The sequence below is a fragment of the Epinephelus lanceolatus genome, chromosome 18 (genome assembly GCF_041903045.1).
Source record: "Epinephelus lanceolatus isolate andai-2023 chromosome 18, ASM4190304v1, whole genome shotgun sequence".
NCBI classification, from domain to species: Eukaryota; Metazoa; Chordata; class Actinopteri; order Perciformes; family Serranidae; genus Epinephelus; species Epinephelus lanceolatus.
The window spans coordinates 14582060-14595301 of NC_135751.1; the positions used below are offsets into that span (position 1 = coordinate 14582060).

The 13242-nt window shown below is 42.4% G+C and overlaps 1 protein-coding gene across 2 annotated transcripts in view; it reads left to right on the forward strand.

The window, feature by feature from the left end:
- Positions 1–391: 391 nt before the first annotated feature.
- Positions 392–13242, forward strand: part of asic2 (acid-sensing (proton-gated) ion channel 2) — a 582019-nt gene continuing 569168 nt past the window's right edge. The window contains exons 1-2 of one of the 2 annotated variants that reach the window (XM_033644500.2): positions 392–849; positions 1545–2166. In XM_033644500.2, the coding sequence (XP_033500391.1) occupies positions 1591–2166 (576 nt within the window). In that variant the 5' untranslated portion in view covers positions 392–849; positions 1545–1590. The remainder of the gene's footprint in view (positions 850–1544; positions 2167–13242) is intronic. The other variant, XM_033644498.2, reaches the window with a different exon arrangement.

The following is a 13242-nucleotide window of genomic DNA, read 5'->3' on the forward strand; positions in this document are numbered from 1 at the left end:
ACCACACTTCTCCACTGGCGCGCGATCACTCCGTTTTTTTTTGTTTTTTTTTTTAGTTTTCTTATCTTATTTCTGTCCTCGTGCCTCCCTTCAACCCCCTTTGCTCCTCCGTCTCCGCTTCTGCTTCACTTCCCATGACATGCACCCCCTCCACCTCCACCTCCACCCCCACCTCGACCAAGCCAAGCACCCACCACTATGCACCCCCCCGTACTATCTGTCTCTCCGACAACCTCCCGTTTTGCATCCATCCATCACTCTGTTTGTGGTCACGGATGATGTGTGGAAATATGAGACAAATGAGGGAGAGGAGCGAAGGTGGCGGTGTTGGAGGAGGAAGGAAACATTTTCAGTAAGAGACTTTGCTGTGGAGAGGAGAGAGAGCAAAGGAGGAGAGCGCCGTCTCCCCTTCTCGCTTCCTCCCCCCTCCTCTCCATCCTCTCTCCTCTCCTCTCTCTCTCCTCACTGTGCGAGCATGTGTGTTGGTGTGTGTGTGCGCCTCCCGTCTCTCCCGGCTCCGCTGTTGTTCGCCGCCGCCACAGATGAGCTGGGAAGAGGAGGGAAAGCGGATGTATCTGGCCAGAGGAAAACGGGAGGAGTTTGGATCGGCATGCGAGACTAACCAGTGGCTCTGATCATCAACGGCTCTCCCTTTCTCTCCCTCTCTCTTTTACACACACACACACACGCACAAACACACACGTGCGCTCTCAGACTCACACCGGCTGGATGTCTTCTCACTAGGCTGAACAACAGAGGTGCTTAGATTTGTCATTAGTTGGGCGCACGGGAGATCCTGAGAAGCCTGGACGCATGTGTGTCATTTTGCGCGCATGAGAGAGTTACCGCGTGAGTGCGTGTGTGTGTGGTGTGTGTGTGTGTGTGTGTGTTTTTGAATGGAGATGAGTCGGGACGTTAAATACACAGAGGCAGCTTTGATTGGCTTGCGGCTTAAGTGACTCTCACCTCTCGCTCCGGGTGTCACAGAGGACTTACCTCTGGGATTTTTGTCAATGAAATCGAGCAGTCACAGAGGGCGACAGAGGATGAAGAGGAACGGGGGGTGGTGGTGGTGGTGGTGGTGGTGGGGAGGCAGTGGGGAGGCAGTTTGGGATTTAGGTAGAGTGTGTGTGTGGGTGTTGGGGTTGTAATAGGAGCCACAGGCAGGCTGGCAGCCACAGTAACTCTCAGCTCAAGGGAGTGATTGAGAGTGGAGGTGGAGAGGACAGGGATGCCCCTCAGGGAGCATCTTTCTCCTCTGTCTCTCACACTCCGTAGTAGTTTATTTGGGTTGTGGAGATCTTTGCATCCTTGTGTATACTTCCTGTTCTTTGCCAGTTGTTGCTTTGCTCTAATTTTGCAGTGTTTTATCATGCTTTCTGTCAGTGTTGCAGCAGGGCTGTTTTTACCTCATACTTTTTGTCTTTTTGCTCCTTGATGCCTCTGTGTTCCTCCCCTTCTCTCTTTTCTCCTCTCTTGCTTTATCAATATGCTCAATATGATTGTAGGGTCTTTTATTGATGTTCCCTCTCTGTGTTGTGCAGGTGTGAGTGCACCGGGGGGCTCCCAGGCTGAGGGGCTGGAGGGCTGATGATGGATCTAAAGGAGAGCTGTGGCAGTCAGGGGAGCCAAGAGAGCTCCAGCCTGCACCCCACCTCCTGGCAGGCCTTCGCTCACACCAGCACGCTGCACGGCCTGCGCTTCATCTTCCCTTATGGTCAGCCCAGTGCACGCCGCTTGCTCTGGGCTGCGGCTCTGTTGGCCTGCCTCGGACTGTTAGCCCTGGAGAGTGCTGAGCGCTTGGCCTATTTCCTCTCCTACCCTCATGTGACCAGTTTGGATGCCGTGGTGTCGAGCAGCCTGGTCTTCCCTGCTGTGACCATTTGTAACCTCAACGCTTACCGCTTCAGCCGCCTCACGCGCAATGATCTGTACCACGCCGGGGAGCTGCTGGCCCTGCTGGATGTGCACCTGACAATCCCCCAGCCGCACCTGGCTGAGCCTGACGTGCTGGCTTTCCTGCAGGAAAAAGCCAACTTCACTGCTTACAAGCCCAAGGCATTCAGCATGAAGGAGTTCATCGAGAGGGTCGGGCACGACCTCAAAGAGATGATGCTCTACTGCCGTTACCAAGGCCAGGAGTGCAGCCACAGCGACTTCAAAACCGTGAGTTCGCTTATGTCTTCTTTAAATGTCAGCTCTGTTGGGGTCAAAGCCTGTCTGCAGCATCCCTCAGAGGACTCTGCTTGTGAGGTGTTCAGGTTGCGTGTTTTGAGTCTTGTAAGCTCCCAGAGATGGATGATTTTTTTTTTCCTGCCAGCAAAATGACTTGATGTATGCTGATAGCTGCTCTTTCCCTCCCACGCTGCTACGCTGGGTTTTCTCCTGCTGGGTCTTTCTCCTTGGGACTCTAGTGTTTGGCTACACAGGTCGGCTCTCAAGCTTTGTTCTGCAAATATATTCTCTGCTGTTGCCTTGTTGTTGTCCTCAGTCTTCACATAATAGCATTGTGCTTACTGGCATATACAGCTTTGCAACAGGTCCTCAGTGTTTTGGTCACTGAAGGAAAGTAATTGTTTTGTCTGGGGCCGTAGTGAATAGTACATTCCCCCAAATCCCTTTCTTTATTTCTCCAGCTAAGGACTTTTATTTCTTTTTACAAGAAACCAGAGCATTCAAAGGATGACTGTGCACCTGTTGGATTGTTTGATAAAAAAAAATGCAGCCAAATTGTATGTATTATTGTTTGCATAGTTGCTGTTGTTAATTTCTCCCTCTAATTTGGCCTGCGATTGAGCCTGCTGTTTTCATTTGTTCTGTGTCAATACCGTGCTTGTAAAACCTGATTACATGCACCGGAACCAGGTGGTGTTATGTTGGTGAAACGCAGTACATTTTGTTGCACTGATTTAAGGCCTGCATGTTAGAGCAAATATTCTACTTTTTGGCAGATCAGAGCGAGTAATTTCTGGCACCAGTTGGTTTTGACACCAAAACAGTATTCTGAACACCCACTTGTTGCATACATAGACTCCTTCAGACTGATTGTTAACTAACACCATCAGTGGGTAGGTGAAGTGCACACTGCATGCAGTATGTGAATGCTAGAGAAAAGGACAGTCAGGGCTTTCTACAAGGATATGAAGCCAGTGGGAAAAGTAGCCAGCTAGGGGGGTCCGGGAGTATACCCCCCATGGAGAAGGATTTTGGCTGTAAATGCCCAAATTTGGTGGCCCCTGGCACATTGTAATGACACTATTTAATCATGTACACTCTATTAATCATTGCATATTTTAATACATTTGCATGTATTGAATTATTGTGAAGGAGAATTAGGCTTCTTGTGCATGTTATACCACACAGTCTTTAAATAGCTATTAATAATTATAACCACGCATTAGGGTTGGGCAGTGTCTTCCGAACTGGCATATAACGATGTCCACGGTGAAACATCATTATCACGATGATGTCATTGTTTGGGTCTGGGAGGGGGTGACGATGCAAAAATATGCCTTAATCAACCACCTGAATCGACCTGCAAACTGCCAACTGTGTTATAGTTGCACAATTGTCAGGACTGAGACAAGGACAGAGTGGTGGTGTGTGTGTGTGTGTGTGTGTGTGTGTGTGTGTGTGTGTGAGTTTGATAAAGAGACAGAGAAATAGAGGGTGAAGGTGGACTATTGCATGCAGTGTCACTTGAAGTTATTAATAACTTTCTTGGATCACTGCTTTGTCACTTTTTGACCCCTGTGCTGTATACACTAATGAATAATTTAAAAAAATGGCAGTCAGCCGTGATCATATAAGTGACTTTGGCAAATTCACGATAGGGGTGACACACTTGGTCGCTAAAAAAGGTAATACTTTGCCCATCTGGCAGCTTGCAGTTCATAATGTCAGATAAATCTGAATTTTTACAATCCAAACGGATAGCAACTTGTTAGACAAAACTATTTTATTCTAATTAAATATTAATATAATAAAGCAGCCAGCTGGACTTAAATGAGTAGTTGGTTGTTTGGCCGGCTGCCAGCGCTTATGGAAAGCTCTGAATAGTAAAGCTTTAATAGCACATAACTCAGTTTCTCTGCTTAGAAAACTTCCCTCATGAATGAAAAGCCTGTTGGTCATTTCTTCAGTAACAAACAGGATGTTAAAAGGCTCCTGAGACACCTTTTGGAAAGTGTTGTGAAGGATTATGCTGCTGGTACTTCTGTAAGGTTTACCCCACTATCACAAATCATGTATACATAACATTTCTGCAGACCATTTTAAAATGTTTTTCAGGAGTTTTTTTAATTTTGCTGTTTAAGACTGTTGGCAGACTCTTGAGTTGTGTAATCCATCACATCGAGCACCGAGTCTGCATTAGGTTTGTCTGTGTTGCATTATTATTGCCTGCTAATGCAGTTCAAGTTTAGATTGATTTTAAAAAGACTGCATTGCATTCCCTCACAATAATAATGACACTATCACGAGGGGTGGGGTTTGGTGGCATTCCAGGTCTCATCAAACCCTTATTAAATTGAAATTGGTGCAACTATCAACATTTAGAAGTAACAAAAGTTAAAAATAATTTAAACCCAAAGGCTAGCTTTAGATCTGTAATCAACACCTTTTGGAAGCTGGGAATACAGAAACACTGTTATTTGAAGTGAGAACCTTATTTAGTTCAAATTTAGAGCAGCACTGACACATCAGGGTATTGCGTACTACCTTTTCACACCTCTTATTTCATGAGCTCCTTTAATTTAAAAACAGAAAGTCCTGATTTAGAGCTGGTAAGCTGATAAGCAAAAGATATCAGTAAGTGGCAGATTTCTCCTCCTGAAATTGATGTGATGCATATTAGACCATGGCTGTAGGCTGGTGTAACAGAGTGACATTTCTGTTATGGATGCAACTGTTTCTATGATTATAGTCCTACAAGGTGTAGTGTGTATACTATCTGTTATGTTCATTGTGTACAGATTTTGGAAATCAGAGCACTGATATCAGATAAGTGCAAGGCCATATTGGCAGATGGATCATTTGTACGGTGCTCTGTTCCACTTATTGTGAGGAAATATAAAAGACTTGATACCTTTCTGTACCCAGAGTTTTAACAGATCTGAGGAAAACTGCATTCTCCTACAGTGCACCTTGCACACGGAACAATTTTCAAAAAGATCTAAAACTAAAAACAACTGATGAATTTAAGAGCATCTTAAAGATTGTGGTGACAGAGTTGTGCTTGTTTTCCTTGAGAGGCTGCTATGTTTGAATAGTTGTTGTTGTTGTTGTTGTTGTTTTTTGTGGATTTTTGTATTATATGCTGTATTTGTTGCAGTTTTAATGTGTTTTGATTATCCTCTACCTTGGCCAGGTCTCTCTTGTAAAAGAGATTTTCAGTGTCAATGCTGTAAAGCCTTGTGAGGCAAATTGTGATTGACAAAGATTAAATCAATAAGACTAATTAATAAACAGTTTTTTCATTATCTGTTATTCTACAATCTACTTTTTCAAAGCAAGATTCCATCTTCAAATGTCTTGTTTTGCCTGATGTAAAAAGTAAAAAACAAATGAAATTCAGTTTACTATTATATATGACAGAGAGGAAGCAGCAAATCCCATGGTTTCCCACACACTCATATTTAATAAACATCCACCTCCACATATTGATTTTCTGTCTTTGGATCTCTGCGCCGTAGCACATTGGAGAAGTTTGCCTTGAGGACGTTCTGCCAGAAAGCCCTTTCTGTCAGAAATCAATTCATTTTAACCCAAACCAGGATTTTTTTTCTGACGGTAACCAGGAAATTTCTGTCAGAAAGCCTGCAAGGCAAACTCTCCCTCTCTCAAACAATTACACACATACACAAAGGATGCATTAGGAGCACTGTTAGAACACATATACTGTTCGGTTCTTCAGAGCACCACACTCTCTGAGCATCAGAACATATACTGGGCACTCTGTCTGAGGAGATGAAGCCTCACAGAAAAGCAACATATTCCTGCTGTTAAAAAAAAAACATGTGAGAAGTTTGCTTTGAAGGCTTGCTGCCAGAAAGCCGTTTCTGTCAGAAATCTTTTAATTTTGACCCAAACCAGGATTTTTTTCCCCTTAATCTTAACCAAGAAATTGTCAGAAAGCTTGCAAGGCAAACTCTCCCTCTCTTGCACACTTACACACATACACACATACACAAATGACGCATTGGGAGCACTGTTAGAACACAATTACTGTTTGGTTCTTCAGAGCACCACACTCTCGGAGCAGCAGAACGTATACTGGGCACTCTGTCTGAGGAAATGGAGTCCCGGTATTGCTGCAATGTGGTTATTGTCACAACCGTAGCATCAACCCTGGTGAAACTAAATTGTGACTGATGTTAATTCATCTATAGAAACGTAGTGCCTTATTTCTTAGAACAACAGCACTCTCATTTTAGTGTAGAGCGTCAGATTGGATTTATGAACGCACCCACTGATAACCATTCTCTATAGTTCTTCCATCCTACTTTGGCTAAAACTGGCTGCATTCCCATTGAAGCTGTGCACCCTGTGGTCCAGCACTGGGTCTACCCTGTGGAATGGCAGCACCAGAATGTTGGTTTCACTTTGTTTTTCGCTGTTTAGAAATGAGTGAAAACCAATGACTTCCTGGTACAGTAGAAAAATGTAACCAAAGCCGCAATCAGCTTTTATGTTTTGCTTCAGTTCCTTCCTTCTATAAGTAACAGGGCACACAGTCACGTAATGGGCAGTTGGCTAACTAGCAGCCTGACTTTCTGTTGAAAGCTTGAACAGATTGCAGCGGACACAGATCTGTATTAACGAGATGTTTTGTCTGTTTGTTGGCCTCAGAAGTGACCAGTGAAGCATGCACAATGCACACAGCACTATATAGAACTGCCTGTGGGATCGGATTTGCTTTGATGAGGTCTTCATTTTGTAGAGAGAAGACTGGGTTGTCATTAACAGACCACATCAAAAGCATTATTGCGCCTTGGCTGTGTGTAATCTAAGACATTAAAGCATCTAGGTCTGTGTCTGTTGGATTGATATCTCCATGTTTCATCCTGAGAGATACTCGATGCAGAGGCGCTAATTGGAAAAACAACAATAGTGCATCACATGTTGGCCGTAGTGATTTTCTAGTCATGCCTTGAGACGGATGCATCCCCAGGAGTTTTGATCCATATTTCAGTGAGCCGCAGCAAAGTCTGCCAGGAGAACATTTTCATAATTTCATTCTGCTGAATCTTCAGGGAGTTAATGCAAAGCTAGCCTTGCCGGTGCAGCCCAGTGAGTCTCTGTTGGACTCCCCTTAGTAACCGTCTTGCATGTTGTGTGACACGCCTTTGACCTCAATCTGGGTTCAAAGATAATCATGTTGACAGTGAGGCTACTAGAAGGCACTGTCATCCTCTTTGCCCTCTGCCTGTTGCTGCTGCTGAGCTCCTCCTGACTTCTCCCCACTACTCTCTGTCGACTCGCTCTGTCTCTTCTCTCTCTGTCACTGCAGCGACACACCTTCATGTCTCGGGCGCCTTCTGAGAGGAAAGAAAAAAAACAAGAAAGGACCCCCAAAAATAGAAAAAACACATGCATGAACGCACACAGTCACATGCATTCAGACAAACGCGTACACATCAAAATATACGCATACATGAATGAGTACACACACACACACTCGCTCGCGCACGGCGGAACGACATTACCATGACACTCCAGGGACCCGAGTCAGCGTTTGACTGACATTGTGATGAATGACCGTAGGGAGGATTGTGGGACACAGGAGTCGGTGTGATGTGACTGATGGAACTGGAGCAGAGCGCTGCACAAAAGAGAAACAGCAGCATCAGTGTGCATAATTCCACTTATATGCATGTATTATGTGCAGCCTTGGATAGCTTTTTAGCATTTTTCAAACGTGCCGACTGCTTATGTTGTTCATTTAAGTTCATATGTGAGCACGTCTGCAACCCTCCTGACATGATTGCTCCTAAATAAGCACTTTGGCACACTTATTTTTTTCAAGGATGCCAACAGGGAGAGCATACCTCTTACTAAACGCTGCATCCTTCTGCTGAACAATACAAAAGCTGCTTTCACCCTGTTTTGAGTTTCTTTCAATACAGCGTCTCTGTAAGGATGCTGAGTGGTCAGAGTACTGCTCCATCCCAGTTAGCATTGTGTAGCTCAAGAGCCCATCAGACTTATATTCACCTATATTTATGTCTGTATTAATGTTGGTTGCCTGAATTCTTTTGTGAAGTACTTTGTGATATTTTGCTCCCAAAAGGCGCTTCATAAATAAAGTAAGTTACTTTCTTACTTGCTATCGTAAGGTGTGATAAACAGCTTTGTTTATTTATTGTTTGTCTTAACCAAATTCTCATGTTTAAATTATTGAACCTAGTAAGCCTAATGAGAAATTGCACTGTGTAAATGATAATTAAATGCTTAAAGAAGTTTTAGAAACATTCACAAAGACAACATTTACATTTTCCAACTGTTGAATGACCAGTTGATGGTCACAGTTTGGATAATTAAATTCAGGGAATTCTTATCAGAAATGCTGATAGGCCTATTATGAAAAAAAAAAAAAAAAGTTTTATTTTTTAAAACTCTTAATTATCTTTTGATGCAGCCTTAAAATGCAGCACTGGTCAGGCTATTTTCGACATTTTTGTTTTGTCTTATTTATTCATTATTTCTTAATACTTTATTTTTCAAGCCCATCTTCATATATATACAGCTTATTTGCTTTTTAGTTTTCAATTCATTACAAATTAAACTTTTGGTCAGTGTTAAAGGAAAAATAAATAAGAAAAAATATGAAATATATAAACAACCAATACATTCACAGTTTAATAACAATAGGGAAAAAAGCTGAACAGTTAAAGAGGTGTGGGCTAACTAATGGTAGAAGATAATAACTAATAAGTCCTAATATCTCATACACTGTACAAATTTTTATACATTAAATACAATGAAAGTATAGTTACAGTGTCCCATCTTTTATAAGCCACCTTTTCTCAAACACATCTTCCGTATTCCTTATTTTGTTAGTCACTTTCTCCATGAACTTTACTTGCCTTGAAGACTTTCTGCCAGAAAGCCCTCTCTGTCAGAAATCTATCAATTTTAACCCAAACCAGGATTTTTTTTTCCTTACTGTAACCAGGAAATTTCTGTCAGAAAGCCTGCAAGGCAAACTCTCCTTCTCTCACACACTTACACAAAGGAGCACATATACTGTTTGGTTCTTCAGAGCACCACCACTCTCGGAGCAGCAGAACGTCTACTGGGCACTCTGTCTGAGGAGATGAAGCCTCACAGAAAAGCAACATATTCCTGCTGTTAAAAAAAAAAAACACATGTGAGAAGTTTGCCTTGAAGGCTTGCTGCCAGAAAGCCGTTTCTGTCAGAAATCTATTAATTTTAACCCAAGATCTTGAAACATACGTTTCAATTTTGGAAACCCCCACCCTCTGGCCATCTGTTTCAGTGCTGTGATTCTCAAGATTCTAAATAGCTATTTTTCGGCTGCTTCTGCTTTTTCATTTGGGGGTTTTCCCAAAATGAAATGCTCTGCTTTAAAATACAGTTGTTTATAAAAATCTCGTCCATCAACATAAACACTTTCAACCAATATGTATTTAATACTTTACACTAGTAGAAAATACTTAAATAGTTCCTCCAGCATTGAGAGCTTGATCTCTTATACTTTGAGATAATTTCTGGGGTCAAGAAGTATCTCATGTTTAATTTCCGAGCGAAGTCTCTCCAAAATAAGGAATTGGTAGTTTAGTGAATTTCAGTGAACATGTGTTCTTATTCTGTATCTGTTATTCATGTTTCCAACTTTTCCTCCTATTTCCTCCTGTTTGCCTTGTAGAATTTCGTCTGTTTGCTCACTGTGTTTCTGTGGTTTCCATAATAGCTACTCATAATATGTTTCAAGAGGATGAATGTCCTGTATGCTCCTTCTCTGCTTACTTTTTAAATAAATTCTTATTTGTACAGTGGTGGAAAAAAGTTTTCGGACACCCTTAAATTTTACACAATCTCAAATATTATCGTGAAATATTTGTGGAAAAATCTTTTTTGTGTTTCAAAAGGTGTGGCTGCATTAGACAGATACAAACAAATACAAATTATATTTTTTTGTTTATTGTTTACAAGAAAAACTAACAAAACTAAATTCTTGACAGTTTCAATATGTCAGTTCTCAATATTGTCGGTATCAAAGTCAACAAATAACAGAGAATGTGTTCAAAGCTGAACAAAAAATAAATAAACCATCACATCATCAAATTAATATTTAGTAGTCCTGCCACTGGCACATAGTAGAGCTCAAATCCTGGCTGGCATGTTCCCCACGAGCCTTTCACACTGTTGAGGGGTAATCTTGTCCCATTCTTCTTGAATTACTGCTTTTAATTCTTCTAAATTCTTTGGTTTATGCTTTGAAACAGACCTTTTGATAATCCATCACAGATTTTCAATGGGGCTCATGTCCGGGGATTGAGCTGGCCACTCTAAGACCTGGATACTGTGCTCCTGCAGCCAAGTTCTACTGGCCTTGGATGTGTGGCAAGGGGCATTATCTTGTTGAAACATCCAGTTTTTACCTCGACGGAACAGTGCACGCGCAGAAGGGAGCATGTGGGTTTCGAGAATGGTACAATACTGGGTAGAGTTCAATGTGCCATCACAGACAGTGAGATGACCAACACCAGCAGCACTCATGCATCCCCAAACCATGATACTGCCTCCACCATGCTTGACAGTAGGTACTGTACATGCTGGAGATAATGCTTCGCCTGGCCTTCTGCGTACCCTCACATTAGTAGGAGGAAGATAAAGCTGGAAACTGGACTCATCTGACCACAAAATCTTCTTCCAATTCCTGGCTGTCCAGTTCTTGTGTGCCTGGGCCCAACGACGCCGGGCTAACCTCTGTCTCTCATTGATCAGGGGCTTCTTGATAGCCTTGTAGGACCTTAAGCCATGATCTAAAAGTCGGCCACGTACAGTGCGGGTGGAACACTGGACACCAGTTTGGTTTGACCACTGCTGCTGAAGCTCCTGTGATGTCATTCGGCGGTTTTGCCTGCACATGCGGATCAGGATGCGGTCATTTCTTGCTGAAGAAACCCTTGGATGCCCAGATCTTGGTTTGTCTTCCAAGCTGTTGGTTCGTCTGTATTTCTGCAGAGTGTATCCAACTGCTGAAGGACTGCATCTGCACTTCCTGGCTATCTGGCGGCAGCTGTACCCTTCCTGGCTGAGAATCTTTATCTTCAGGCGTGTTTCCTGCGTTAGGTTCCTTGTTTTAGCCATTTTTGTGTCTGAAGAACTTTCAAATGTGCTGGCTTTATGTGGACACGAAGCTTGGCAACAAAAATTGTGTCTTTTAATAAAAAGAACGACCTTCATCACTGGTACCAAAATGACCCAATACTCAAAATTTCTTATGTATTTTTATGGAACCAATCAATTTTAAGTTTTTAATGGCTTTTTTAGGATTTATTTAGTATTTGGCTGTGACTGTACTAAAAGAAATTGCACTTGAAGACCTAAGAGTGATTCTTAATGCAATATTTCACAAATGCATGGGGTGTCCGAAAACTTTTTTCCACCACTGTAGATATTTGTAAAATTGATTAGTTGGTATTGAATTCTGGGTCTCCTCATTGTTCTACAGTCTCAAAGCCTTTTTTCCAATGTATGTGTGTCATTGCCTCCGCCAAGAAGGTTATGTTTTTGGCTCGGTTTGTTCCTTTTTTGTTTGTCTGTCTCTCAGCAGGATTATGGAAAAACAACAGACCATGAAACTTAGTGGAAGGGTGTAGCATGGGCCAAGGATGACCCTGTTACAATTTTGGAACAGATCTGAATCACCGTGCAGATACTCAAATTATTGTTTACTTCTCCGAGATAGGACATGTGGCCTTGGCAGAGGACTGCACTCTCTGAGTTCCCTTGCAGTTTGTAATGAACCACCTCAGTTTACAAAATACAGGGTTTCTACTAACATTTCTTTCATTTAATGGAAGAAGCAGCCAGTTCTCTTAAATGTAAATGTTGTCTAACCACAAGCAGACACATAAGAACTTCACCTAATTGTGGTTTAAATCAGGAACTATCTGATTATAGAATATGTGAAAAATATTATGGATGTGACCAGCTGTACAGAGCCAACTTTCAGTACTTGGGCAGTTTGGAATACTGTGTGTTTCAGAGACATTTTGGTTCGCACATATAAAAAAAAAGAAAGAAAGAAAGAAAGAAATCCGGGGTTTTCCCAGTGATTAATAGCAGATGTTGGCCACCTCGCTTGTAAAAAACCTGCCCTGCTAATGTAATAGAAAATTAATACACTTTGATTTAATAAATCATTAACCTTCTGAGGAAAAGAGCAAAGGCCAGATGTCATGTGATACAATCATTTAGGCCGCCATGACTAAATTAATCATGAGATGTGGCAGGATGTAGGTGCCTTATTACTTCAGCTGAATATTTTCCTGTAGTAAACCTTATTGTAATTTTGATTTTATTCATATAACCTAGCCTTAAGAAGGTGTAATGATATCAGTGTGAGTGGATCTCGTATATGGTAATTAGTGGACTTCCTCTTGCCTGTGTTTGTTTTGTCGTGTGTGATTACAACCACGATTATATGCTGATTGATCACACTGACAAGCCACATCAGTGTCTGCCAGAGTGAATCAGCTCAGTGTGCCTGGCCTGCGCTCTCTGTGTGCTTCGCTTATATGTATAAATACCCCTAGAGCACTGCAGGCCAGGGAGGACCCTATCACACACACTCAGCCTTAATGTGAAACCTGATATCAGCCAGACCCTGAGCTCTGTATCACACAGACACTAATTAGCCACTCGTTTATTCCTCTGACCAGAGCCTTGTTGGAACAGCGTGGCAAATGTAATGGTGCTGGCTGTTTACAGCAACAGTAATTAGCCATTACACACAACCTGTGGCCTGAGCACTCCACTGGCTGATTATTGTGTGGCTTGATTCTCTTCGCTTTCGCCAGCAGAGCAGCACAAGACTACTGTCAGTCACCCATCGGGGAGGATTGTGCTTTCTAATCTGTCCTCCTCCCCTCCTCCTCCTCCTCCTCCTCCTCTGGCCCCTACAACTGCATTTTATCACTTTCAGATTAATTTCTCAGCATTTGAAAAACCCAATGCATCACATTAGGTTTTAGTGGATGCACTGTATTA